Source organism: Mirounga leonina, unplaced genomic scaffold (genome assembly GCF_011800145.1).
Source record: "Mirounga leonina isolate KUSES-001 unplaced genomic scaffold, KU_Mleo_1.0 Mir_95, whole genome shotgun sequence".
NCBI classification, from domain to species: domain Eukaryota; kingdom Metazoa; phylum Chordata; class Mammalia; order Carnivora; family Phocidae; genus Mirounga; species Mirounga leonina.
The window spans coordinates 24,541,716-24,568,386 of record NW_023270865.1 but is presented as its reverse complement, the minus strand read 5'-3'; the positions used below and the strand labels follow the sequence as shown (position 1 = coordinate 24,568,386).

Below are 26,671 nucleotides of genomic sequence, written 5' to 3'. Positions count from 1 at the left end.
GTTTGTTTTTGCAAAAATAATAAAATTACTACTCCTTTATGGAGAAAAGACTGAAACAAGCTTACACAAATGCCATCAGCATGCTAATTTTTTAAGGGTACATTTCAATCTATTTCAAAACATATTAAGTCAGACTGGTAAATTGGGAACACTAATAGAGAACGCCTTTTGCAAACACAGCAAATTAAAAAGCACACGACATATAATACTTCTATTTATTTTTAGGTGGACAATTATGGAAATTGCAAATCTGGATCCCCTGGAGTTTAAGACTACATTCTCAATGACTGACGCTTCTGCCAGAAATAATGGTACTGACTCACGACCAGCGACAGAAGATGCACAAACCCAAGACTTCCATTTTAAGAAGGAATAATTTATTTTATTCAACAAACAATTACTGAGCTTTCATGATGTGTTAGATGCTGTGCTAGTTAGAGATGCCCACTCAACCCAAGACCTTGAAGCTCTGGTTTTTGTCATTGATAGAACGTTAAACATCAGCTTTAGAAATCAGTGAAGGAAAAGATGAGCTTGTTTCTGTAACTGTCCCTAGATGAACTCTTACCACTTGGTCAGTGAGACAGGGTCCTCGGGCTAAAAGATAAACTTAAAAAAAAATTAAATAGAGCAGTACAGAGAAGAAAGGTATAGAAGATATTTGAGGGATAATAACTTGCAGTGGTCTCTCGTGGTAACGACTGGATCAATGACACACATCAGTGACTACCATCCTGCTGTTTTATCTTTGGATTGTGTACACTGGAAGGAGGCAAGCATAAAAATGATATAAATTGTCTTGCTCTAAATCATAACACACAGAGTATTCTTTCTTTGTCTCAAAAGCAACTGAGCGTTGAGTCCATTTGACTGGGCTATCAAAGGTATGAAATACCAGCAGACATTTCTGAAAAGCAAATATTCCTGAAGACTTCAGTTTTGTTTTGTTTTGTTTTTCTTTTTGATTACTCCTTACTTAGGACAACTAATAACAGAATGAAATAAATCTCTTAAAAGATATATTTCCCAGTCAAGGAACTTTTTCTTTTCTCCACAAGCTGTGGTCACCCACCACCTTTTAGGCTTGAAATACCAAAAAGAAAAAATCACCAGGATTAAGTACTGTAAAATATTCCAGGGAGCAGAAAGATGTGCATGAAGATGTCACTATTGAGTCACAGCTTAGAGCCATTCTCTACCTTCTCTTTCTGTTGCACAGTCCAGAACATTTTTGGAGGGTGTCCACAAATTCAAGAAACTTTGCCACTTCATCTTTAAGCTGATGTCTTGTCATGAAAGCAGCTGTGTTAAATCCCAGGGACCCTTTTTAAGCAAAAGCTCTTTATTATTTTCTTTGACTGAAAAGGTATATTAGTTAAAAATGGTGGGTATAAGTATATCCTATTCTATATCTTCAAACCTGGTAATCAGTGGTTAGCTAGCACTTGGTGGTGGGCGTGGGCAGTCACTCCAACTGGGTACATTCATCTCCAGACCTAGGGATCACTAGAGAAGGAGGCAAGGGGTAGAGGGAGACTTTTTCAGGTGTTTTCTCCTCTTGGCAACAAAACATAGCTTAGTTTCTAATGCTTCTTGCCTCCAGAATTGTGAGAAAATTAATTTCTCTTCTTTAAGCCATTTAGTCCATGGTTGTTAGAAGTCCTAGCAAACAGGTACACTTTCTAAGGCCAAATAATATTCCATCATATGTATATACCATATTTTATTTATCTATCCATTCATTGATTGACATCTGGTTTGTTTCCATTTTCTGGCTATTGTAAATAATGCTGCTATAAACATTGGTGTACAAATAGCTGTTTGAGGCCCTGCTTTCAGGGACTTTTGGGTAGGCACCTTAAAAGTAGAATTTCTGGGTCATATGGTAATTCTAGTTTTAAAATTAAATTTATTTAGTTTATTTTTTTGAGGAAGCACCATATTGTTTTGCATTTTTTATTTTATTCATCACTCATGGCAAAAGGTTATAGAGGAAATATAAAACAATATGTATGTATATATATATTAGTTTGGATTCTGTAAAATTTGACCTCTGTTCTCTTTTAAAGCACTTTTGTCTTCTACTATGATGAAAATTTCCTTATAAAGACAAAATTGGTTTTTAATCATTTTTATTAGTTATTTCAAGTCTTTTATTTTTGCCCAACATTTTCAGTTAATAGGTTTTCACAACCTTTGGTTACTCCTTGTAACATTCAGTTCAACTACTTTGACCCCTTTTCACTTCCCAAGCAATTACTCTTAAATGTCCATATCACTTTGACAGACAACATCTTGTTTCAGTCTCCATCAGTACATCGCCTCTTCTACTGGGTAATGATCCATGATAATGAAAAACAATGAAATGGACTGGGTGCCCACACCTCAGAAACTGCCCCAAGGAAGGCCTTCATGCCCCTTGCTTTCCCGCCGAGGGAATTGCTCAAGATAAACCCTGAGGCTGAGCTGTGCCCCGGTAGCTCTGCATTAGCTGGAGAAACCTTGGTCAGGAAAAGCAAAGAAATCTGTATGGAAGGATAATTTTTCTTCCAAAAGCCTCTGAGAAACTGCCCCTCTGTCTGTAAAATCCGAACATTTGGACAATGTGCAAAAGTCCTATGTAAACCCATCTAACTTTATCCTGAAGAGATCCTAGCTTCTGTGTTTATGATGATTAAATGTGTCTACAAGTCTTGGAAAAAGGGATAGAGAAGAATTACAGCCAACACTCCAGGGCCTGGTTTAGTGATGGGAGAATCATTGTAATGATAGAAGAATTTTGGAAGGCAGGAGGGATTTGACAGAGATAAGTGGGTGCCCAAGTATGCTAATTATTACAAAAAATAAAAAGTTGAAAAATTTAAAAATAAACTTAACAAGTAAAATAAAGAACAATGCCTTAGATTAAATGTATTAAGGGGGTGGCTTGGGGAGAAATTTGAACAATTAGAGTAAAACAGATTGTTGGAAAAAACCTCGATGGTACCAGACAGGAAAGTTGTCTTGTGATGATTAATACCATTTTACTTTGGTTAAGCAAGAGGTGGTTAATAACTAGTAGGGGTGTGAGGGAGGGCTCTGAGGTGCTAGTAAAGTTCTTTTGCCTCATTTAGGTGATGATTAATATAAAAATTCACTAGCTGAACACTTATGATTTTTTCCTTTTTCTTTATGTATGTTATACTTCCAAAAAAAGTAAAGTTTATTGGAAGAAACACTTCTGGAATGATAGAATAAAAACATCCACAAATCTACTCCTTCATAAAAGCAACAAGAACACTGGAAAAAATTTATCAAAAGCAACTTTTTCAGAACTTGAAAATCAACCTGACGCAGCCTAAGAAGCACTTAGAAAAATTGCTGAATCTCAGTAATCGCAGTGAGATTTGTGGCATTTTAACTTACACTATTACCATCCCTTTCTTCCCAGCTCCACACAGCCTTGAAAATCAACAGCCTTACAACTATGGTAGCTGTGGAAATAAGCAGCTTAGCTGCCACTGGGTTAGAAAAAGTTTGAAGACCTGTAAAATCTCTATCCCCAGAGAACTGTCAGTATTTGACCTGTCTGGTGACTCTATGAAAATCTCCATTTTTCAGAACAGCCTTATTCCTAGGTCATTTGTTGAAAACAATCAGTGACAATTGTTTAACATCTGTAGCTGCCTAATAAAATATTTGCAAATCATATGCTTGTATATCAAGAGTCTATATAGAACTCTTACAACGCAGTAACAACAAATAAAGGCAACTGATACAATTACTACATGGGCAAAGGATTTAAATAGACATCTTCTCAAAGATACAAATGGCCAAAAGCGCATAAAAGAGTGCTCAATGTCATTAGTTACCAGGGAATGCAAATCAAAACCACAATGAAATACCATTTCACACCTACTAGGATGGCTGTAATAATAAGGACAGATAATAACAAGTGTTGGTGAGAATATAGAGAAATTAGAACCTTCATACACTGCTGGTGGGAAAGTAATATGTTGCAGTCCTTTTGGAAAGTTTGGCAGTTCCTCAAAAAGTTACACATCGAGTTACCATATGACCATCAATTCTTTTCCTAAACATATATCCAAGAGAACTGAAAACATAAGTCTATATAAAACTTGCACATCAATGTTTGCAGCAGCATTATTTGTAACAGTGAAAAAGTGGAAATGACCCAAATGCCCATCAACTGATGGATGGATAGTTAAAACAAACGTGGTATAGCCATACTAGGGAATACTATTTGACAATATAAAGGAGTGAAGTTCTGAAATATACTACAACATGGATGAACACTGAAAGCATTATGCCAAGTGAAAGAAGCCAGTCACAAAAGACCACATACCAAAATACCCAGAATAGGCAAATCTAGAGATAGAAAGTAGATTTTTGGAATGATGAAATTTTCTAAAAGTAGATATTAGTGATACTCAACTCTAAATGACTTTTATAGTATATGAATTATATATCAATAAAGCTGTTAAACAATAAAGTTTACTTTAAAAACTCCTTCATATTATTATTAATCATATTACCCTATTCTAAGGGTAAGGCAGTTTTCCAAGGCATGGATGCATGCTCTATATATTATATGTATTGTACATCAGTATTCCCCTAACAGGTAGAACCAGGGCTAAAACATAGTACATGGTCAACAGATATCCTCATATGAATAAAAAAGTAGAGAGATTAACAAACTGTCTAGAACCAGATTTCCTGATTTCTGATTCTGCCCATTTACAGTAGTGAGGGGTGGGAGATAGTGATGAGCAAGGAGCTTGAGGTGCCCTGGCCAGAATGCTGCTTATAAAATTACTACTATATACTCCTTACTGGGGAGTGGACATACTGTCTATTGGGGATGAAGGTGCACTCTATTGGAATAGACATGCTCTTTGGGGGATGGGTAGTAACTGACAGAGCATCATAGCAAAATGAATTCGGGCAGGTAAACCTAGGTTCAATTCCAGGCTCTGTTTCTTGCAGGTGTGTTTACCTAGTCTTCCTCAGTCTAAATTTCCTCATCTACAAATGGAGATAATACTTAACCTCTTGCCTCATAGAGTTGTTATAAGAATTAAATGAGAAGAGTGTAATGCATATGGCTCATACAGATAATAGTTGATAAATACTTTTATTGACATTGATAACATCTAACGAACAAATAGGTTTTTAAAATATGTTGTAAAAAAAAAAAAGAAGAAGAAGAAAAGAAATAGAGATGGGCCAATAGTCATTTTCAGACCTGTCAGAAGGCTCTGAAAAGGTCTGGAACCTCATTTCTACCCTCCCAACATGGTGGCATTGAGCAAGGTAGAGAAAAGCAATAACCCATCTCCTACCACAGCTCCCCCTTGCTAGCAGCCATCCACCTGGCTTGAAGCCAACACAATTACCTAGGGGCTGTGGTGGCCAAAGGTAAGAGACAAGAAATACCTCACCCTTGGAAGAGAAGAAGGACACAGGTAATTTATACCCATCTCAACCAAATATTTTCCCCCTGTTTTATAATGCTGCCATGTTGCTTTCTTTTTCTAATTAAAAAAGAGTACATGCCCATAAAAATGCAAATTTTGTACAAGTACATAAAGTAGAGGAGGGCTCACTAAACTTGAACCGGTTCCCATCAGAAGCTATAACTTCATTGAAAGAGAACAAGAAGCTTTCATTGTGCTTGACACCTGTGAATAAGATACCTTTGGAAACAAGTTACAATGAGAATAATCCACAATTGCAGGGAAGAACTGTGATTCTTTAAGATACAATTTGTGTAAAGCAACCAGCACAGTGGCTAGGAAGGTGTAGGTACGCAGTAAATGGTAACTATTATTTCAAACACCCTTTTCTTAACAGCTCTCTCAGCACAGTGTGCACTACCATGGAATAAACTTAATTGAATAGTGCCCTCCAGAGGCCACTGGGAATTCAACTGTAGGGACAGTTGAAAGTCTGGAAAAAGACCAAAGAGAAACCCAATTTAGTTTTCTTGTGTATTTACGCAGAGTCAGCACTCAAGCTTGGTGTCCTAGGATGTACTAGAACCTGACTGATTTGTCACCCACCATCAGCCCTTTGGGCAGAGCTTATTTGTTTGCAAGGGATACAAACAAGGACACAGAAATCTGGAAACGAGTCTAGTTAGGCACCGTGGGAACCGGTGCTGGGAACTGCAAGCCCCCAAGCCCCCGGAAACTCCTGTCCCATCCCTCTCTCTCTGGGGACACTGTCTCTCAGCCCTGTTTCCTTATGCACATCCACTCTGTGTTCCTCTAAAGGGACCAGCTTCTTCCTGATGTCTGCCCTTCTGTCCCTTCAGGCATGTGGCTCTGGCTCTCTCAGGACATGATTCCCCTGACCTGACTTGGATTGACCTTTCAGCTCATCTCAAATAGCTAAGCAGCTTGGTCTCTCACTGGCTTGATTCCAAATTCCCAGGAGACAAAATGATTACCAGTCAAGTCTAGTGGATGGACTTAGTTTATCCATCCCTGCGGGATAGCCAGTGGGGTGTGTGTATGTGTGTAGGGGGAGGAGGGCTAGGGCCAGGGTCACATGGTACAAAACATATCTAGCACACACAGAACATACAGAACTGTGGAAAACATTTCAAAGAGTCCATTTTTCTAATAACGATGAGCTAATATTCATAGAGTTCACCAGGCACGATGCCCTCCACTAAGAGCTTTGTAAGCACCATCTCATTTAATCCTTACAACCTTCCTTTGTAATTCGATCCTGTTTTCATCTCCCACCTTCAAAAGTAGCTGCTGATAACAATGGTTGTGTATCTTTCAGTAATTTGTCCCATGCATTTTATTCCCACTTTAAAGATGAGGGAACTGACGCTTGGAGAGTCTGCACCAAGATTTAAGCCAGGGCAGTGTAATTCTAAAGCCTGGCTGTGATCTCCCAACCCCACCCCGCCTCCCAGTGCAGTCCTGAAGGCAAGGTAGATAATAACATGGCTGATGCAGAGGAAACACCAGAGTGGGTCTCGGTCTTAGGTAGTTGATAATCTGATTGGGGGAGACAAGATTTACATGTGAAATGATTAGTAAATGACATGAGAGTAATTAAGTACCAAATTGTGTGTTGCCACTGTATTCGTTTTCTAGTGCTGTGTAACAAGTACCACAAATGTAGAGAGGCTTTGGAGCAATACCCATTTGTTAGCTCCCAGTTGGGCAGGGCAGATGTACAGCCAAGCATGGCAGTGTTTCTCTCTGCTCAGTGTTTCGGGAGATTGACATCAAGGCATTCATTGGCTGGGCTGTCAACAATCTCATCTGAGACCAGGGGACCTCTTCCAACCAGCTCACTGGTTGTTGGCAGAGTTCAGTTTGTTGCACTTGTAGGGCTGAGGTCTCTCTATTGTCCTGCTAATGTCAACTAGAGACTGATTTCAGCTTTGTAGATGTTGCACCATCCCATTGCCTGTTCACAACATGGATATTTGCTTTTCTCCAGGTCAGCTGGAACATGTCTCACTCACTGCCCCTTCCAACAGCCAAAGAAAACTTTCGACCTTGAAAAGGGCTCATGTGATTAGGTCAGACCCACCTGGATCATCTCCCTTTCTTAAAGTCAGCTGTGTCTTATGACATAACCTGATCATGGAAGTACAATTCATCGGATTTACAGTCCTGGTTATGAGGGTGCATACAAGGTCGGAGTGTGTGGGATCCTGGGTGCCATCTTAGAATCCTGCCTACTACGCCCATGAAGGTAGATTATGTGTGTGTGTGTGGGTCAGAGCTATTCCCAGGAGGGGAAGAAGGAAAGATTTCATGGAGGGGAATGTGAACTGAGCAATGAGGAGGTAACTAACACCACTAGATGTTATAACATGATCAAAACACTGTGTGATAAGCATAAAAATAGACATATAGATCAGAACAAAAAGGGAACACCCTAAAATAGAAATATGGGTGTGTGTGTATTTATGTGTGTCTGTGTGTGTGTCTATGTATATATCATAATAAATCAAGCTTCACAAATTAATTGAGCAAAATTATTAATAAGTGGTGTTTGGATAATTACACAATTTTGAAAAAAATAGATAAATTTTTTCACTATACATCAAAATACATGCCACCTAAATTAAATTTTAAATTATAAAGATAAATTTAAAATATGATCAGGAAACTTGGTAGAAGAAAAGTTCTGGTCTTTGGGAAGATGGCAATGTCCTAAGATTTGAAAAAATGTTGTGAAAAGAAATTACACAAGAAAAAAAACTCAGATTCATCCACAGCAATAGTTAAAACTTCTACATAGTCATAGCAATAATCTGTTATAAGACTCAGGGGAATTTCAACCACATAGGGAGAAAGGATTAAGATCTATAACATCTAAATGCATATTCCAGATAGTAGACAAAAGACACAAATAGATGATTTATACAACAGGTAAAAATAAAATAGAAACAAACAAACAAACAAACAACTAGGGGAAAATGCCCAAGCTCCCTGATCAAATAAATGGAAATTAAAACCATAAAAGTGAGCCATATTTCTATTAATTAAACATATTTTTTTAAAGATTTTATTTATTTATTTGAGACAGAGAGAATGAGAGAGACACAGAGCACATGAGAGGGGGGAGGGTCAGAGGGAGAAGCAGACTCCCTGCTGAGCAGGGAGCCCGATGCGGGACTCCATCCAGGGACTCCAGGATCATGACCTGAGCCGAAGGCAGTCGCTTAACCAACTGAGCCACCCAGGCGCCCTAATTAAACATATTTTTAAATTACAATACCCAGTCATGAAATAGTCCTTACGCTGGCACTCATACATCTTTGGTCAGAGTGTGATTTGGTGAAACACCCTTTGATATAGTAGTACCTTCAATCCAGGAAATCTGCCTTAAGAGCATGATTCAAAAGAAACAAAAGTCATGGTCACAGGCATTTCCCATACAGTGTTATGCATAGTATTGAAAAACTGAGAATAACAGAAAGAGCATGCCTAAATTATCACTGATGATTATGCCTATTGAGACTACTTAATAAGGTGGAACCTGTTTAAATGTGCTAAATGAAAAAGGATAATACAGATTCCTGCAGGTAGTATGACTCAATATTTGAAAAGCATTCCTGTGGTGTTAAAGGTGTGGGAAAAACAGCACATTTATATACTGTCAGAGGGGATGCAAGTTAGTATAACCTCTTGGGTGAAGCAATTTACAATATGACTAAAAAATTTAAAATGTGATTTGTGTGAGGATTCCACTTCTAGGAATTTATTTTTCACATAAATGTACATGTACTTTAATGTACAATACATAAAGACACATCAACATAAAATTTCTTGCAGAATTGATGACATAAATAAAAGATCATACAATGAAAATGCCCATCAATTGATAACCAATTAAATAAATCATAATAGAACCATTTGGTAGAATATTATACTGCTTTTAAAAAGAATGGATGTGACATGCTCTGACCTGAAACGATCTCTAAGATTTTTAATAACAACAAAAAAGATGCAGAATAGTACAGATAGTGCATCCCTATTTATATAAAAGTGAAATAGAGAACTTACATATGCTTACAGAATTCTTAGAAAGATACCCCCAAACTGGTAACAGACTGAGGCCCTGGGGTGCAGCTGGTGGTAGTAACTAGAGAATGGGGTCTGAACTGGGGATACTTATCACCCACTGTCCTTCTGTTCTATTCGAATGCTTCCCCTTGTGCACACAGTCCTCTAAAATGGAAATAAATACTAAGAAAGGTAGTCTAAAAAATATATTGCAGATGAACAGAGATGAAATGGAAAGAGACAAATCTGTTGAGTTAGTGTGGTGGACTATATTCGCATGGTCACAGATTAGATGTTAACATAGAAAAATCAAATTAACTGAGAATTAGTGTAGTAGAATTGCAAGTCATTCTTTTAAAATGCTATTTCAATGTTTTAATGTTGCCCCTGAAATAAATAAAGATTAGTATGGGGGAGGGACTGGGTGCCTGAGGAATTAAGTAATAGCTTTATAAGTATGTTGCTCTGAAATGAATAAACAGAAGAATAATGAGCCAAAGAGAGCTTACCCAATGGTCCAGGGAGAAGGCAGTTAGCAGGAGGAATGAGAGGAGAGGAGGAGCCAGGGTGTCTGTGTTTGGGGGGGCGGCTGGCCAGATCACCCCATGGCGTGACTTTGGGTTCAGACCTGGGAAGCAAGGAGGAAGAACTGGGAGAGCTTAGGAAGGGGATCCAGCCTGCAGAGCCCGAGGAGACCAGCCTTCTGGAGAGCCAAGTGAGGAGGAATGGTGGGCAAGGGGTTGATGAGAAGCATCTAGATCCCACAAATCTCAAAGAAGACATTTCCTTAAGAGGACAGGGATAAACTCTATCTTTGAGATGACTGCTCTAGCAGTGTTGACTTCTCAAGCCTCATATCTATCTATCTATCTATCTATCTATCTATCTATCTATCTATCTATCATCTATCTATAGGATATATATATCCAATAGATGTGTTTATTTAATGCATGCATTAAATTTTTGTACTAGTATATTATGTACATTATAAAATACATATAAAGAAGTATTTTAAAAGAGACATCTCATGTGAAGTACTTAATATTTAAAACTTTTTTCACCTTTAGTAAAATAAATGATATAAAGCAAATATTACTCTTAGGAAAAGCTATACAGTTAAATATACTTCAAGACTGTGAAATATTTTACACTCTGGGATGTGATCATTCACAAGTATGGTTGAAGTTCAGATAAATGGATGTTGGTTTTAAGGGCTGCCATAGTTGAAGATATCTCACAAGGATATGTAGACCCCAATGGAAGAGGGGCAGCATTTCATCAATTATAATATCTATTTTCCAACCCTACCCACCATTTGTACTAAGGTTTTGGTTTGAAAGTTTGTGTTAATTTTCAACTTAGTTGAGCTTTCTTGCAAAGTCGTCGAAAGGTACAGTCTTTTAAAATAGTTTTTAAACACATAAATTCTTGAAAATTCTTTGGTAGATTTAAAAAAATAGAAAATTTTGCTTTCAAGATTTCATATATACATATGAAATATTTGGTTGACAAATAGCATTTTTTTGTAAAAAAAAAAAAAGTCACATAAATAGGAAACATTTCCAAAAATCCATTTGGAAAATGCTCTTTCCATAGCATGAGTTTCTTTGAAATAGCAGTTATTCTCTTACTGATGCAACATTATCTTGACATTGGAGAAACGGGTTATGAGTGTTTGGTCTACAAAAACAGCCTCCAGGAAGCAGGTCACCGAAAACCACTTGTTTTCATAGATGAGGTGGGCCAATTTCAAACACTTGTCTTTTTCGTAGAAGAGAAAGCACACAGTTTTCTTTAAGTGCGAGGACTCTTTAGTGCTGTGTCTCAAGATAAACATCAGACCTCTCTCTGGCAAAACATTTTGATGATTATCCCACAACTTATTACAGAGAAGAGTAAAAATCCAACTGATTTTAAAGGTTGTTATTTTTATAAAATTAACCATACTGATGACATTCGCTGGCATTCCTGTCTTCTGTCTTCACTTCTAGCCTCTTTGAAGCGTTAACTCTCCCAGGACCAATAACTTAATCAATTTCTTGTTCTGGCCTATTTTTGTAACCTTACTCTGAATTCTTTTTTTATTCTAGTTAAAGCAGCTGTTACCTTACATAATTTTCCCATAAAGCATTATTTTAACTAACAAAGTCATTGACTTTTGAAAATATATCTTTTTTGGTATCTCTTTCCTTTAGTGACTCACAAATAAGTAGGTGTTCCATTTCATTACTGAAACAGAATCGAGCAAATACCCTTATTTGGAACATGTGAGAAACAGCAGTACTTTCTTCCAACTGCCTAGCAAACCTCCCACACTGCACACTGTTTCTTTAAAATTTGAGCAATGTTTCTGTGCATCTTCCAACAGAATTTGCTGACAAAATCAGACATTTTATTTTGCAGTTATATTGTTTTCCATGGGTTATTTTAGCTATTTTGACTGCATTAGGAAGAATGAGGGTTTTCTTAACGATGTGACTTTTTGCTTTAAACAAGTAAGAGACATTCCAGAGAGGCTTTTAAATATTCAGTTTAGTAGAATTCTGGACTAGATTTAGTACGGCATGATTTTAAACATTGCTAAAACATTTAAAACTATTTGTATTCATGTGGTGGATCTTTAGATTTTAAATATCTTCCTGATTATGATGGCCTCATACCATCGTTAAGTATTATCTCAAGACACAATCTATGCTTACGGTGAGGATTTTCTTTAATGATAGGGGCTAGAAGTTTATATTTCACATTGTTTCTTGTAGCCTCAAATTTTAATTTTTTGTCTGACTTCTTGTCAGTCTGAATAGATTGTCATAGTTTTACCATCTACTGTGGCTGAGCCTATACTGGTGGTAAGAAGGGTCAACCCAGCCATTTTCTTATGGTTGGCCTACACCTGCATTAATTATGTTATTTTTAATCCTCTTTTTTTTTCTTTCCCCTGAAGAATTTTAGTTTATCTGTCCATTGGGTAAAGTTTAACTTAATTAAAATGAAATAATTTAATCCATAAACCTATTTCACTGAGACTACATAAACTGTAGTTCTTTGAAATAAGTCAAAAAGTGAATTAATCAGTGAGGGGGGCGGTCTTTGAGGATCATCCTTTCTTCCCTCAGGACAAATCACATACCACACAGGACACAGGACCCTTTGATATATGGACTGAGTAAGTATGCTAATGTCAACCATATCTAAAATATTAGTCAAGTTCAATTTCTTATTTTTTTTTAAGATAAAAAATGTATCTTGGGATGCTAATAATTTTTTCACCTATCTCATGGATCTTTCTGGGCAGCCCACTGGGCAACAGATCTTCCAAAGCACGAACCGTTTCTAGTGACTGCCATTCAAGTCCTCTCTACTCATTCTGCTGGGTCAGACAAGGACTTCACAGGAATGGACATCTGGACTAAATAAAGCCCTTGAGTCAGAAAAAACCCTCAAGACTTGCCATGCAATTTGACAGAGACCTGTACTTAACAGAGCCTGAATTTTTAAGGACACCCACTCCTTCTTCTCCCCATAATAGTTCAGCTTCCCTCAGGGACATTTGTGAAAGTATTATCTGTGATCACAAAAGTCAAAATAGTTTCTTAGTTAATCCTGGCCCCATTTAAATGGACTAACCTTCAAGTCAGGCCCAAGGGCTGAGAAAACATGCAGTTCAGCTATTAAAACAGCCTGGTCCTCTGTCTCCCTCCCCCTCTGCAAAAGGAAATGGGCTAAATTTAAGTCCAGGAAACATTGTGAATGATAGAATTATCCTTTCTCTGGTGAAGAAAGAGCTCTGAACGAAGTAACTGTGGGGTGAGTCAGCTATTAGATCATTGCTGATGTCCCTGCATCCAGGTTTCTGTGGCTCTGAGATGCAAAGAACCTGGACACTCACACCTTTGAATGTTCCTTTGTGCATTTCAACAAAGATAAGCCTGGTCATCCAAAAAGCCACAAGGAGTCACATCTTCATAACCATTTTAAATATAGTATAACAAACTCACCCCTCAAAATCTTTGGAGGAAGATCAGATTTCAAAGAAGAATCAATGAAGAAATCTATATAACTGTTAAAACCCATGTTTTATTATAAATTGTACCAAAGAGAGAGCTATGTATACTTGGGTCCTGAAAATATTCAGATTTTATTCCCTTCCAGGAGGAGGCAGCAACCCACAGGCGAACACCAAAAGACAGGAATTTCAAGCCTTTAACCCCTGTGCTTGGCAAACAGGTTGATTATGAACAGCTGAGCCAGGCCATGCATTACCTGCATCTGCATCACAAGAATGAGAGGGATCAGGGCCAAAACAGGTGCCAAAGCTTGGAATTCAATGACCTTTTGGAAAAGAAAGACTCAAGAGTCATTTAAGGGCATCTGGTGCTCAAAATGGGAGAATAAAAATGCTTATTACTTATTTAATACCTGGACATAAAAAATGAGCAGAAGTCAAGAAATGGCTGAAAATGGCCCAGGAGTGCCCATGGGGAGGAGAAGGGCATGAAGTCAGGCCAGTAACACTGTAATCCCAACTAAGATGCTTTTGTCTTTTTTCTCTTTATGGTTTACAATTACAACAATTTCCAAAAGTAATGCTAGAAGTTTCAAAGCCAGTGTCTTAAGTGGGAGATTGGGGTTTTCCATCTCCCATGGCTGAAGTCGGTCACCCAGTGGAGGCTCTGATGGGTACCAGAGGGAAGAGGACACTGGGATGAAATGAAAGAGCATCTCTGGATGGTGCTCTGGAACGTTGACCCCTTTTAAATCATGGGAAGTGCCTCCTTTAGTGTAATCTCTTCCCTCCTGAGGACAAGCAGACTGTGAAATGCTGCTCTCTAAGTGGCTCTGGACATTACCTGTGGGCTGTGATTGAGGGCATGCCAAAGTTGCCAGTTTTCCCCAAAAATCCACCCCATTGGCCAGTGCAGTGTTTGACGTGGCCCTGCTATTCACTTTCCTTGAGGCTTTCTGATTTCAGGAGGATTGAGTCAGACTGGGGAAGGCCAACTTCCTCTACCGTCCATCACAAAGAGCCTAGCACAGTGGGTTAATCAGGTCATGACTCACTGACTTGTGGGAGACCTGAGGGCCAGGGCTGGGAGTGTTAGGAGGGGACGCCACAGGGTGGGGGGTACAGCATGAGGACACCAGGCACTGAGTGGAGAGAGATGGCACCTGAGTCACTTGCTGCTCAGGGATGGCTTAGATGCTGCCATTCTAGAAAGAGCTCTGAAACCTGAAAACACCATCCTAACAGCACAGATGAGAAACCCACACATCCTAATGAATAATAAACTTGACTAAAATTCCCAGCACTGTGCTCAACTACAGCCACAAGATGGCAGGCAACAGTGGAAGATTCTCCACAGCCTTGCCCAGGAAGCGTTCTGCAGACCTGAGGGAAATCAAGCTCCCACTGTCCAGTCCAACGGCTGGCCATCAACGATACATTCATGAAGCTGCTATAAGTTAAACTCTTGTTGAGAGAAGGAAGGTTCTAGATGTAATTTTACCATCCATCTAGAGAATGGGGTAGAAAAATGTAGAAAAACTTGATTTCCTACTTGTTTTTACTGTCAACAGTGAACTGTAAAAAAACAAATCTAATTTCATTGGTTACTGTTTGTAGTGTTGAAGAAAAAGTTCTAGAATTTGAGTCAGAGGGCCTGAATTCTAGTCCTTGCTCTTTTCTTTTTTTTTTTTTTTTTTAAGATTTTATTTATTTATCTGAGACAGAGAGAATGAGAGAGACAGAGAGCACATGAGAGGGGGGAGGGTCAGAGGGAGAAGCAGACCCCCTGCCGAGCAGGGAGCCCGATGCGGGACTCGATCCCGGGACTCCAGGATCATGACCTGAGCCGAAGGCAGTCGCTTAACCAACTGAGCCACCCAGGCGCCCCTAGTCCTTGCTCTTTTCTTAAGAAGGTCCTTGACTCCAGGAAGCCATGCCCTAGAGCCTCAGTTTCCTTCTTGGTTGGACTTGGATGAACTCTGGGATTCCTTCCAGAACCAGTCATGGAATGAAATAGCATGTGGGGAAAGCAGACTAAGAACGAAGCGGGCACAAATGTAAGGTCCTGCAATGCTTCATTTCCATGGCATCCTTGGGGAATGGGCTGTTCCACATGACGAGTTTTCCAGATAATTGAATTTTAAATGCTGAAACTTGTTTTCCTTTTAACCTTCTGTAACGGAAACCTTTCTAAAGTGTATTATACGCTTCTCAGGCTTCTTCAACAGCAAGCTGAATATAGTTTAACCTTGCCTGAACGTCTCTAGGTCCTGGTGATGCCACCTCTTACTATATATACAGTCCTGAATAGAGTACCAGTTCCTTTGGGCATATTCAGGTAGGCAGGACGCTCATGCTAGATGGCCCCAGAGACTGTATTATAAAGGTATAATTGGCAATTCTTCCTTTCTGTATCTCCTACATCACTACCTGCAGTCATTTCTCCAAGTTACACCTTCTAGCAGCATTTGACACTCTGTTTAAAATCTGCTATAACCTAGAGAGAACTCAAGGTTGCTATGGGTAACCAGAATCTGAGCTTGTAACAACCCTAAATTTAATTTTACACACAATTTAAAGGCAACGGGTACTGTGCTGAAGGTTACTCGTGGTCAGGGCTGAGATTCAGTAAGTCTACCCAGTCTGTAATGTAATGTTCCTGTGCTAGTTGGCCAATTGCCCAGAGCCCCTTGGGCCCTCCAGCCAGCTTAGCACCCTGACCTGTCTCCTAGGATCACACGCTTCCCACGTGCCAGTAACTCAAAGGTGCGCTCTGGCTCCCGAACCCTGTTCCTGCAGGGAACCAGCATCCTTTCCAATTGGCGGATACCCATGCCATCCCAGTTGCTCAGTACTTGATATCACCCTGGTTTCTGGGCTGCAGATTATTCTCTTTCCTGATGAGTGCATGGCTAAAGTTTGAGGCTCTCCTCTGTCCCTCCAACTCAAAGGCCTCTTCTCGGTTGCATGCTGTGCTCTGGGTTCAGATGGCCTGAGGCTGACCAGGATGGGTGTTAAAAGTTAGCTTTGACTGAACAGCTACCATATGCCAGATGCCTCTTCAGTACATTAACTAAATCATCTTATCTAATCCACTAAATGACCCTATTGGTGAAATAGCATCAACCTCCTGTGGCTGAGGTAACTCGCCAAAGTCACACAGCCAACACACAGGCCTGGAAGCCAGTTCCATCTTTCCGAGTTCCATGTTCTTTGGACTATGCTCCTCTCCTGTTTATTAATATACAAAAAAAGTGTATATTAACGTGCAAAAAAGTCCAGTCATGGTCACATCCTGGAAAATAAATTTTAAGTGAAACATGGGCCCTTTTACTTTTCAGAAAAGGCTACTTGTTTTGTTGTGTGGGTTATGTTTTAATTAATTCCATATTTTGTTACCAATTTGGAACAATCTGTCCTCAGGGAACAGATCTGGTTTACTTATAGAAAGCTGGCTGAGGGAGGAAGGGACTGGGGTTACAAAGTATTCCTTGTAGGAAATCATCTAAAAAACCTTCTCAGTTCTCCCTCCACCAAACAACAGTAAATAGAACATTCCAGAAAATCCCATCTTCCCTAGAGTAGGTATGATTAGAGCTTGCAAATAAACACTTTCCTCTGTGTGTTACCAGCTGTGCCTGCAAGATGGGGCTGTTACCACTGAAAAGAGTAAGAGGCTCCCAGAGCTTGCAGGGGCCGGCAGGGGGTGTGGGGGGCTAGCTAGAAGCAAACTGCAGACCTGAGGAGTACCACCCAGTGACAAAGCAGAATTGGGTCTGTGATGTTGGGACCAGTCACAGCTTTTCTTTTGGAACTGGTTCTGGGGTGCAGAAGGATGTCAAACCCATAGCTCTGAATTCTCTTCTCTTTCCCCTGCGGATGAAGTTTACAGATTGACTCTAAGCTAATTTTTAAAATAAGCAAACCATGACCTCATCTTCCATGTTTTGCACCTGCTCCTCCCACACGTAACACACCCACAATTTTCAGATTGTCCTCTTCCAAAAACATCCACCACGCTCCCTAGTTCCCAGAGTAACTCTTGTCAGGGAGGAAATGGCCCAAGTAGTTGACTAGCCATAGGTGACAGGGCAAAATGCCAAATGTATTAGTTTGCGAGGGCTGCCATAATAAAGTACCATGAGCCAAATGGCTCAAGTGACAGAAATTTGTCTCACGGTTCTGGGGCCTAAAAATCTGAGATCAAGGTATTGGCAGAGCTGTGTTCCCTCTGAGGTACCAAGGTGGGATCTCTTCCAGGCCTCTCTCCGAACTCCTGATCGTTCCTTGGCTTGTGGCAACGTAACTACAATCTTCACTTGGTGCTCTCCATGTGTGCATGTCTGTGTCTAAATTTGCTGGAGGACACTAGTCCTATTGGATTAGGGGCCCACCCTACTCCAGGATGACCTCGTCTTAACTAGTTACATCTGTAATCACACTATTTCCAAAGAAGGCCACATTCTGAGGTACTGGGGGGTTTAACACTTCAAAATATGAACTTGGTAATGGGGATTAGGTGGGTGGCTAGAAGACACAGTTCAAACCACAACATCAGCTAAGGTAGTTTTGAATTCAAAATCAAACTCAAGAGAAGGAGCAGAATGGACTGCCCAAAAGAGTGCCTCATATTATAATTCCAAGTGATGGCGTGGACAACTGATGTATCATATGGGTGGGGTGGGGTGGGGTGTGATGTTAGTACTCAGACACCCGAAATCTTATGCCTACAAGTAAGGGGGTACACATTAATTGAGGTTGCTGTTTGCAGAGATGCACTGTGGTCTCTACAAAACCCTGATTTGTATTCACCAGTTTTTAGGACAAAACCTACATAGGTATGTGGAAAAATGTAGTGTTGAAGGAAACCGTTAGCCAGTTTCAGAGTGAAAAGGAGCATCTTGAGGACATTCAAAACACTTTAAATTCCCTGATACTTAATCTCAAAGTGCTTCTAGTCCTAAAGTTCTGCCTAGATATGTTTGCCAAGCAGATGCTATATTAAAACTGGGTTTCCTTTTACAAGATGGAGTGGGGGGCTTCTGTTTTCCTTGTCAGTTCGGGTAGGGGGAAGCCTTACAGTGTTCTGGTCATTTTCTTCGCTGGTGTCCGCCATTAGACTGAGGAGGTATTTTGTGAAGCTGAAAACCATCCGTGAAATTAAGCACCAGACCACGTGGCAAGGACCAGTGTATAGATCTGGGGCTGAGCTGAAGTAGTATAGCACAGGGGGGAGGAGCACAGACTATGGTGGCAGATCTCTGGTTCTGCCATGTAACTTGGGCAAGTTACATGGCCTCTGTGGCCAAGGTTTCTCATCTAAAGCTGTCCTGAGTTGTGGTAGGTATAAAATGAGATAGTAGATGGCAGAATGTCCACTATGGTAGCAACTGCTCAGTCAATGGTACTTCTTACAAATTGCACCAGAGAACTAGGGAGGGAACCTTGGAAAATTGAGCTAGTCTCCTTTTGTCTTGTTAACTTCTTGGTTGTATGAGCACTGGGAGCCCAGGACTCTAGGAGTCCTTCCTCATTACTTGATTCACTTTCATACTTCTCTTGAAGACCAACCCGTGGGTCCTGGTCTTTTCCTTCTATCGCCCCTGCATCTCTGAGGCTTCTGGGGAGATGTCACCATCCAGCATATACACATGACTGTACCATCAGAGAAAGGAATTCCAGAGTCATGACTGTTCACTAGTGAAAAAGTTAGTTTGGGAGATTTACTTCCTCAGCTGTGGAAAATTTCCTTATTTTCTGTATTCTTGATGTTCTGGCATTTGGGGCCTTGATTCCAGAGAGACTGACCTTCCCAGGGTTTAGCCAATTCCTAGAAATAGCAAACAACTCCCCTGAAAGTGTGCCTTTGATATACAAATCTACCAATCCAGAGCCCACACCCCAACTCTCTCCTTTGTCAGACTCTCATACATCAAGACAATATTGCCCCTAAGTCATCCCAGGCCAAGTACTAGACAACCAGAGACCATCCTATAGCTCAGAGTCTGCTGAAATTATTCCAACTACCAAATCCTAAGATTGCTCAGAGTAGCTACCATGCTTCACCCAAACCTTCCCTTGAAAACCCCAATAAAGACTTTTTTGGGCCATGTTCTCCCTTCTTCTTCCCCTGCCTCCTGACTAGCATTGCTGCTTCTCCATGAAGCCCTGAAGGGTGTGCTTTTCCTCCTGTTTCTAGGGATCTGTGAGTGTAAACTTCTTCCTTTATGACAGTCATTTTCCTGTCTGCATGTCTTATCATACTTGATTAAAACAAATCCCAGGTACATTTGAGAACACCCAGGCATAACAATTAGCAATCTCACAGACCTGTTTCCCGACCTTTTGTCCTATTTCCATTCTCCAAGCTCCTCGACTTCAGCTGTTTCAGTCCAGATGCCCACTGACCACATCCATCCAAATATCTCTTCCTGACCACACAGAAATGGAATGGTGTGCTGGATCAGGTACCACCCCTAGCTGGGAGTCAGAAGAGAGAGACTGAGTCTCTCAGCTCTGCCAGTTATCACTGTGACATCACGGGAAAACTGCTTCACCTCTGTGAGCTTCTAGAATGATAAAACCAGCTCAGGTGGGTCATATGAAATGTTTCAGAGATTCACTCCTAATACATTAGCATAGGCAGCTGCAGTTAACCTCCCTCCCACCCTCACTCCAACATCCCAACACACTTACTCAAAGTCTCAAAGCTAAAATTGCTAGAAGACCTATGGAGAGAACCCAGAATCCCAGACACAGTTTACTGCTTCCCCTATCGCACCATATTTGCCTCCTCCTTGGAGCCTCCATTAAGGAGCCTAACAGATAGGAGAAAACTTATCCAGTATGGAAACACTCTTCCAAATCCTAAAGACTCTAGCAACCTCTTGGATAAGAAACTCCCCAGTCTTTGCAAACACTCTCCATATAGAATAGTCATTGTGAGGCTAGTATTTTATTGAACACTGTGTATTAAACATAGGGCTAAGCCCTTTATATGCATTATTGTATTGCGTTGGTTCAGTAGTGTTATTCCCATGTCACAAACAGGGAATCCAAGGCTAAGAGGGATGGTTTTTCCAAGGTCAACCAGCTTGTAAGTGTGGGAGCCTGAGGAGGCAGCACTAGTCGTATGGTTCCAGAGCTGGAGCTCTTGACCATTATGCTCTCCTACTGGATGTCCCATCCCTGCTCTTCCTTCTGCCTCTGCATCCAAAGCAGCTCCCCTCAAAGCTGACAGCTGCAAATGGTGGGGGCTCTCAGCGGCAGCTCTGGGAGGGCCGCCTCAAGCTCCATGTTGATCCCTGCTTCTAAGCCTGAGGACTCAGCCACCAGGGACTGCAGGTCACCTTCTCAACACCAACGAATACTCCAGTGGCCAGTCCTGTTTCTTTTCTAAGAACAATTTCTAATTTTAAATAGAATAATTTCTCTTCAACACCCCTCCTTGAAAATGAAGCTTCTCCCGATAACTGCCAGTTCAGGACCCAGCCATGAGCCAAGAACATCTCTTCAGTCAGACAGGCAACCGAAAGATAATACTGGTGAGAGTCTACTGAGTGAGTACTCACACATGCCAGCCAGCCCTGTGCTATGACTATTCCATGCATTGGTTCATTTAAGCTTAGACCACAGTATATGTGCCTGATGACTTCTTGTTGCCCCTCCGTGCCCACTCTCCCCCATTCTCTACCCTGCCCTCTGCCCCAGATTGACACATGTGGACAGTCTCCATGGGCTCCCTTGTCACTGGCTTCTGGCTGGTTTCTGCCAATGGAAAGCTCTGGTAGAAGACTGAAGGGAAGGAAAAGATTAAACTTAAGATACTTCTGCTCTGGCTTCTTCCCTTCAGGATCTCCTTGGGTTAGATGTCTTCCTCACTGAAAGGTCGCCATGATTCTCAAGGTGACCCTCTCTCCATGATTCTCTTCTCTTGGGACAGAGAAGCCCTCCTCACAGGAGCCCCTGAAGGCTTGACAAAAGTTATGTGTCTCAGAATATCTTCAAACTTCTCTTTTCTTGTCTCTTCCACATATAACCATTACAAAAACCCTGGTGTGTAAAGGGTTAACACAGCAAATTTGGGGTATTCAACCCATGTCCATTCTAAAGAAAGAACTGGTTCTTGACTAACTCCTGGGAGGTAACCTCTATGCCCTTGGGATAGTCTGCCTGATACCAGATAGTTTATGCTAATAATGTGATTTATGGCAGAGGCATTGGGCCATGTGGCATTAGTTTGAACTCTGGAAGGACTGGACACTGAGTAACTAAGGTCAGCTACACAGGCACTCCATGTCTGGGTAACTGACCCCCAAGAAAAACCCTGGTGCCAAGCCTCATGAGCTCTACTGGTTGACAATACTCCACAGATGTTGTCACATGTCACTGCTGGGAGAATTGAGCCCTTCCCAGTACAACTCTACTGGCAGGGACAACTGGGAGCTCGCACCTATTCTTTCTCCTGGACCCCACGCTGTGTACCTTTTACCTTTGCTGATTTTAATCTGTATCTTTTCACTGTAATAAACTGTAACCCTGAGTTTTTCTGAGTCCTTTGAATCCTTTTAGTAAATCGCTGAGGCTGAGGGTGGTCTTGGGGACTCTGATTCACCTGGGAAACTACAGTCCAATCATAACTTACTGCCATGATGGGTGGCCACACAGATGAAAAACAGAAATATGCTCATCATAAAGTGGATTTTCCAGGATGGGAAAACTGGGGCCAAGGGCAGGGGTGGCTGGTGGTCTAAAGATAGTTCTAAGTATCTCAAAGGGCTTCTGGACTGTGAGTCTGTGAGTAAGGTGACATGGGACAGGAAGATAGAAATACATCCAGGACCAAACCTTTGGTGCTCCAACTAGAGGGGAGATGCTGGGTTGAGAGGAAGGGAATCTAACTCAATGTGACATTTCTTTTTTTTTTTTTTACCATTATATTTCCAAATATTTACTTTTTAAATTTTTAAAAAAGTTATTTTAATTCAATCAATTAACATATAATGTATTATTGTTTTCAGAGGTACAGGTTCAATATGACATTTCTCATACTCTTGTGTCATGTACCACTTCTTTTATTTCTGACCCAAATGTCCGGAAAAAAGAAAACACTCTGAGTCTGAGTCCTCTAAGAGAGAATGAAACAAAAAAAGAAAAATACAAATACCACAATCCTTGAACTTAGTGTATTTTCCCTTTATAGGATAAACTGTCACTGGCTTCTTACCAGCGTAGGTCTCATAACCCTCTGTAGCTATAGATTGGAGCAGCAGACATTAAGTGAGCCACAGGGGTCCCCCATCCAGCCCCTGTGCCAACTGCCCCACTCACCTGGCCCCACTGACATCAACTCCGACCATCAGCTGCCCGTTCAGTGAGAGGATCTCATCTCGCAGTCGGACCTTCCCACTCTTCCCTGCCGGGCTGTTCTTCCTCAGCTCTGTCACCCAGATGCAGCCAACGTCCAGTACAGGGCCCTGGTGGGTCTTCCTCTTTTTGCCCCCTCTGCGCTTTTCTCCATAGTCCCCGAAAACAGGGATGTTCCCAAAACTGAGGCCCACAGTCTCTGCGTCCCCCAGCTCCTTGGTGAGGTACACAGTGCAGATTTCCATGCCTGGGGGGCTGTGGTCAGGTGGGACTGCACTCTCATCCACAGCAAAGTTCAGCTGGATGTATTCCTGCAGCTTCTGGATGGCTGCCTGGCAGAGCCGCTGCTCTGGGCCATCCCCACCCTCCCGCAGGCTGTTCTGCAGCCACTGGTAGAGGAGGGGCAGGTGTAACATGGCATTGTCCTGGGTGATGGGCATGGTGCTCACTCCCAGACACCAACATCATGAGAGGACCTGCTTCTGGGGGCTGGACCCTGGAAGGCCCCATGTCCCTTGGGAACCCTGGCTATCATCAGCTTTGCCTGTGTTCATGTTCAGGCTGGCAGATGAGCCTAAAGGATGCCTACTTGAGACTGGGCTGTTTGCTTTGGCAAGAGGAGGACAGGACACAATTAGAACCACAGTGGGATAATTGCTGTGCCTGGAGTGCTCACCAAGAGAAGGACGGAAGTGTCTGACAAGTTCTTGCTTGGTTCCTTTCACAGCGGGGCCCATGCAAATGACCCAGAAATGGGGTATGCCTCCAGCAGCCAAAGCATGACCTCACCTGGTCCCATTTATGCCTGGAAGAGGAAAAAACAAAAAATTTGGGTCACAACTGTGAGCCCTCTGATACAGAACACATGGCCTCCTGTGATACAGAAGGACTATGTTTGCTTTTCTGAGCCAGGAAACTCATGCCTCTCCTCGTTCCCCAGCTAAGATCCCTCCACCCTGTATACACAGACATACTGACAGACACAGACACACAAATATACAGATGCACACATACATACACACTCTTCCCCCAGACAGAAACCTCTGGAACAATGACTTTCCCCAGGAAGTTTTCCTGATCATCAGGGAAATAAGAGGACTTTTTTCTAAAACACCTCCCATCAAACTCATATCCAACCAGGAGGCTATGTGAGAGACTCCTTAGAAGACTGTTAGAGGGGTTCCAGACGTATGTAAGAGCTTACATTCTTAGGGAGTTAAAATCTATGTCCATTTGTCTTGATCAGCTCAACTGCATACACAGGAAGGCTCTCCATTCCAGGACTGACAATGATGTCAAAAAGAGGAAGAGCCAATCAACAGCATGGAGAGATTTGGGCTCTGGCTTAGGACAATACCCATCCTAAGCTCAGCCATCACTCCATCTTCATCACGTAGCCTCAGAGGGGATCATGTCCCTATGCACCCTGCAGCTATTAGTCGTTTCTCCTCTTTTCTTTTGGTAAACTGTTGCAACTGATCTACTCTTAGTCCAACCCCAAAGCTATCTCCTCCAGAGAAATGTTTCTCCATGCTCCTGGGTGCGGAGACTTGGCCTCTCCTTGGTTTGCCCTTGACCACACTGCTTAGAGCAGTGATGCATCCCCTCTGCATTGCCAGCTGCAGCAGGCGGGTCTCCCCCATGAGAGCTGGCAGCAATCTGGCCCTCCTGAATCTTGCACAGTGCCTGGCACACAATACGTCCCCACAATGAAAGGCTGATTGAATTCCATTGCCAATCCACCAAAGAAAACGTTTACCTCCATCCTTCGTAAACACAGAAAAATGACTCTTTTCATTCTCTTCTCTGAATTTCACTTTCGCCCAGAGAAAGTCAACATAAACTATGCCATCTAAGATGGAAAACATTCTCTAGCTTTCTCAGGAAGTAGATTTAACAAGGAATAATAATAAATGGGAGAGGCATCAGAAGCCATGTCAGTAATACACGGACTTATTACTCAGTAACCATAAAGAAATTTCCAACATAGCAAGTTTTGAGCTTCCAAAGAACTTGAGTGCCAGCTATTAATTGGTTCCAAATAAATCAAAAGCTTAGCAAATATCATCTACATAATCACATGCCTATTAAAAAAGAAACACAAGATCAAAGAAAAGATAATCCATAAATGTACAAAAACTGAATGTTCCCTTTGGCCAAAACAAGTAACACCTCTCACTGCAAAGTGACTCCACACAGACATATTAAAATCTTATGAATAAATCAAAACATTTTTCATCAGGCCTAGCAATCTTTATGAGTCTCCGTTTTCTCATCTGTAAAATGAGAAAGTTAAGCTAAGTGATCTCCAAGGTCTGGAGAGGTCCTCAAATACAGTGACAGCGTCTCATTCACTGGTGTACTCCCTATCCCAGCACAGTGCCATCAACTTGTAGACTCTCAATCATTTAAAACAACTTTTTAAATACCCTGGAAATTACAATTTTAATGGTCAATGATTCAGGATATTAGTCAGAGTTCAGATGGTCGCATACATATGAAAACAGGGTAAATATCTTGGGCAAGTTGCTCTTTAAATAAATCTGATTGAAGAAAACCCTAGAGAATTTTTCTTCTTGCTGTCAACTTGTATTCATTCAATACATATTTCCTGAACATCAATTAAGAACCAGGCTTTGAACTTGGCACTGAAAATATACCATCAATAAGGCAAATTCCTCGCCCTAAAGGAATTCATAGTCTAGTGGGGAGATGCCTAAATAAGGGGAAACCAGTGTGTAATAAGTCTATGACAACTCTCTTAACATAATTGACAAAGGTACATTCCTGGAAGCCATGGTTGTATAATATAAGCCCCCCAGCCCCTGGTGATGGGTCCAGAGCTGGGATCTCATACAAGCTGGAACACAGTTCTTCCCTGAGAACTAAGCACTAGGACTGAGAGAGAGGGAGGGTCTAGTCTTGAAGAGAACTATAACTTTTGAACTAGGGGCTCTAGATGGCAATGTTCTACCTGCTGTAAACTGAGTAGCAAAGTAGCAAGGAAAGCCATCCTGCCAAGAAATAAAATAAAATTAATTAGGAGAAGGCAGAGGTGCAAGACTGGGGAGAGAACACTCTGGTTTCCCCACAGTATTCCTGGAAGAGGAAAAAACAAAAAATTTGCCTTAGTTTCAGACACCCTAGATAGGGCTGCATTGTTACCCTCCTCTTCAACCTGAATGACTGTATCAATCCTTACATTAAATCACATTTAAAAAATTTAACTACTTAGGAAAAAAGAAGAAAGGTAAAGCAAAACTAAGATAAGAAAACCCTTTAAATGAAAATAAACTTTACCTTGAGTTGTTTCCTGCACTTTGCAACTCAAAAGTTGTTAATACCCTAGAGGTGAGCAAAGCTGGTTGGCTCAACATGGAGCAGGGCCAGGAGATATCATCCTGGGGGCCCACCCTCTGACTGTGAATGCTGTGGGGGCACGGAAGGAGTTTTCAGAAAAGGAAAAATTATTTCAAGATATTTAGTCTTATTTTGGTGTTCATGGACTATATAACTTTTTGAACTCCATGCCTATCATTGGGAATTTTCCAGTAATCCTTCCAGCCCCCTGTTCTATCAAGTCTTTTTCCTGTTTCTATAAACAAGGGGAGTAGAAGCATTCCAACCTACTACAATGATTTGAAATGACTCAGGGCATTAGAAAAGATACACAATTTTGCAATACTATGAGTGACTCTTTCACAACATCCAATGAAACATTCCAGTGTACAAAACATTGACCCAAAGAAGTTTC

At 41.2% G+C, this 26,671-nt stretch overlaps 1 protein-coding gene across 3 annotated transcripts in view; it reads right to left on the bottom strand.

Moving 5' to 3' along the window:
- The window catches only part of PDZD2 (PDZ domain containing 2), a 218,570-nt gene extending 194,855 nt beyond the window's left edge, over positions 1-23,715 (bottom strand). For all 3 annotated transcript variants that reach the window (XM_034998734.1, XM_034998735.1, XM_034998736.1), the window contains exon 1: positions 22,882-23,715. In XM_034998734.1, coding sequence (XP_034854625.1) covers positions 22,882-23,357 — 476 coding nt within the window. In that variant the 5' untranslated portion in view covers positions 23,358-23,715. The remainder of the gene's footprint in view (positions 1-22,881) is intronic.
- Positions 23,716-26,671: the final 2,956 nt, after the last annotated feature.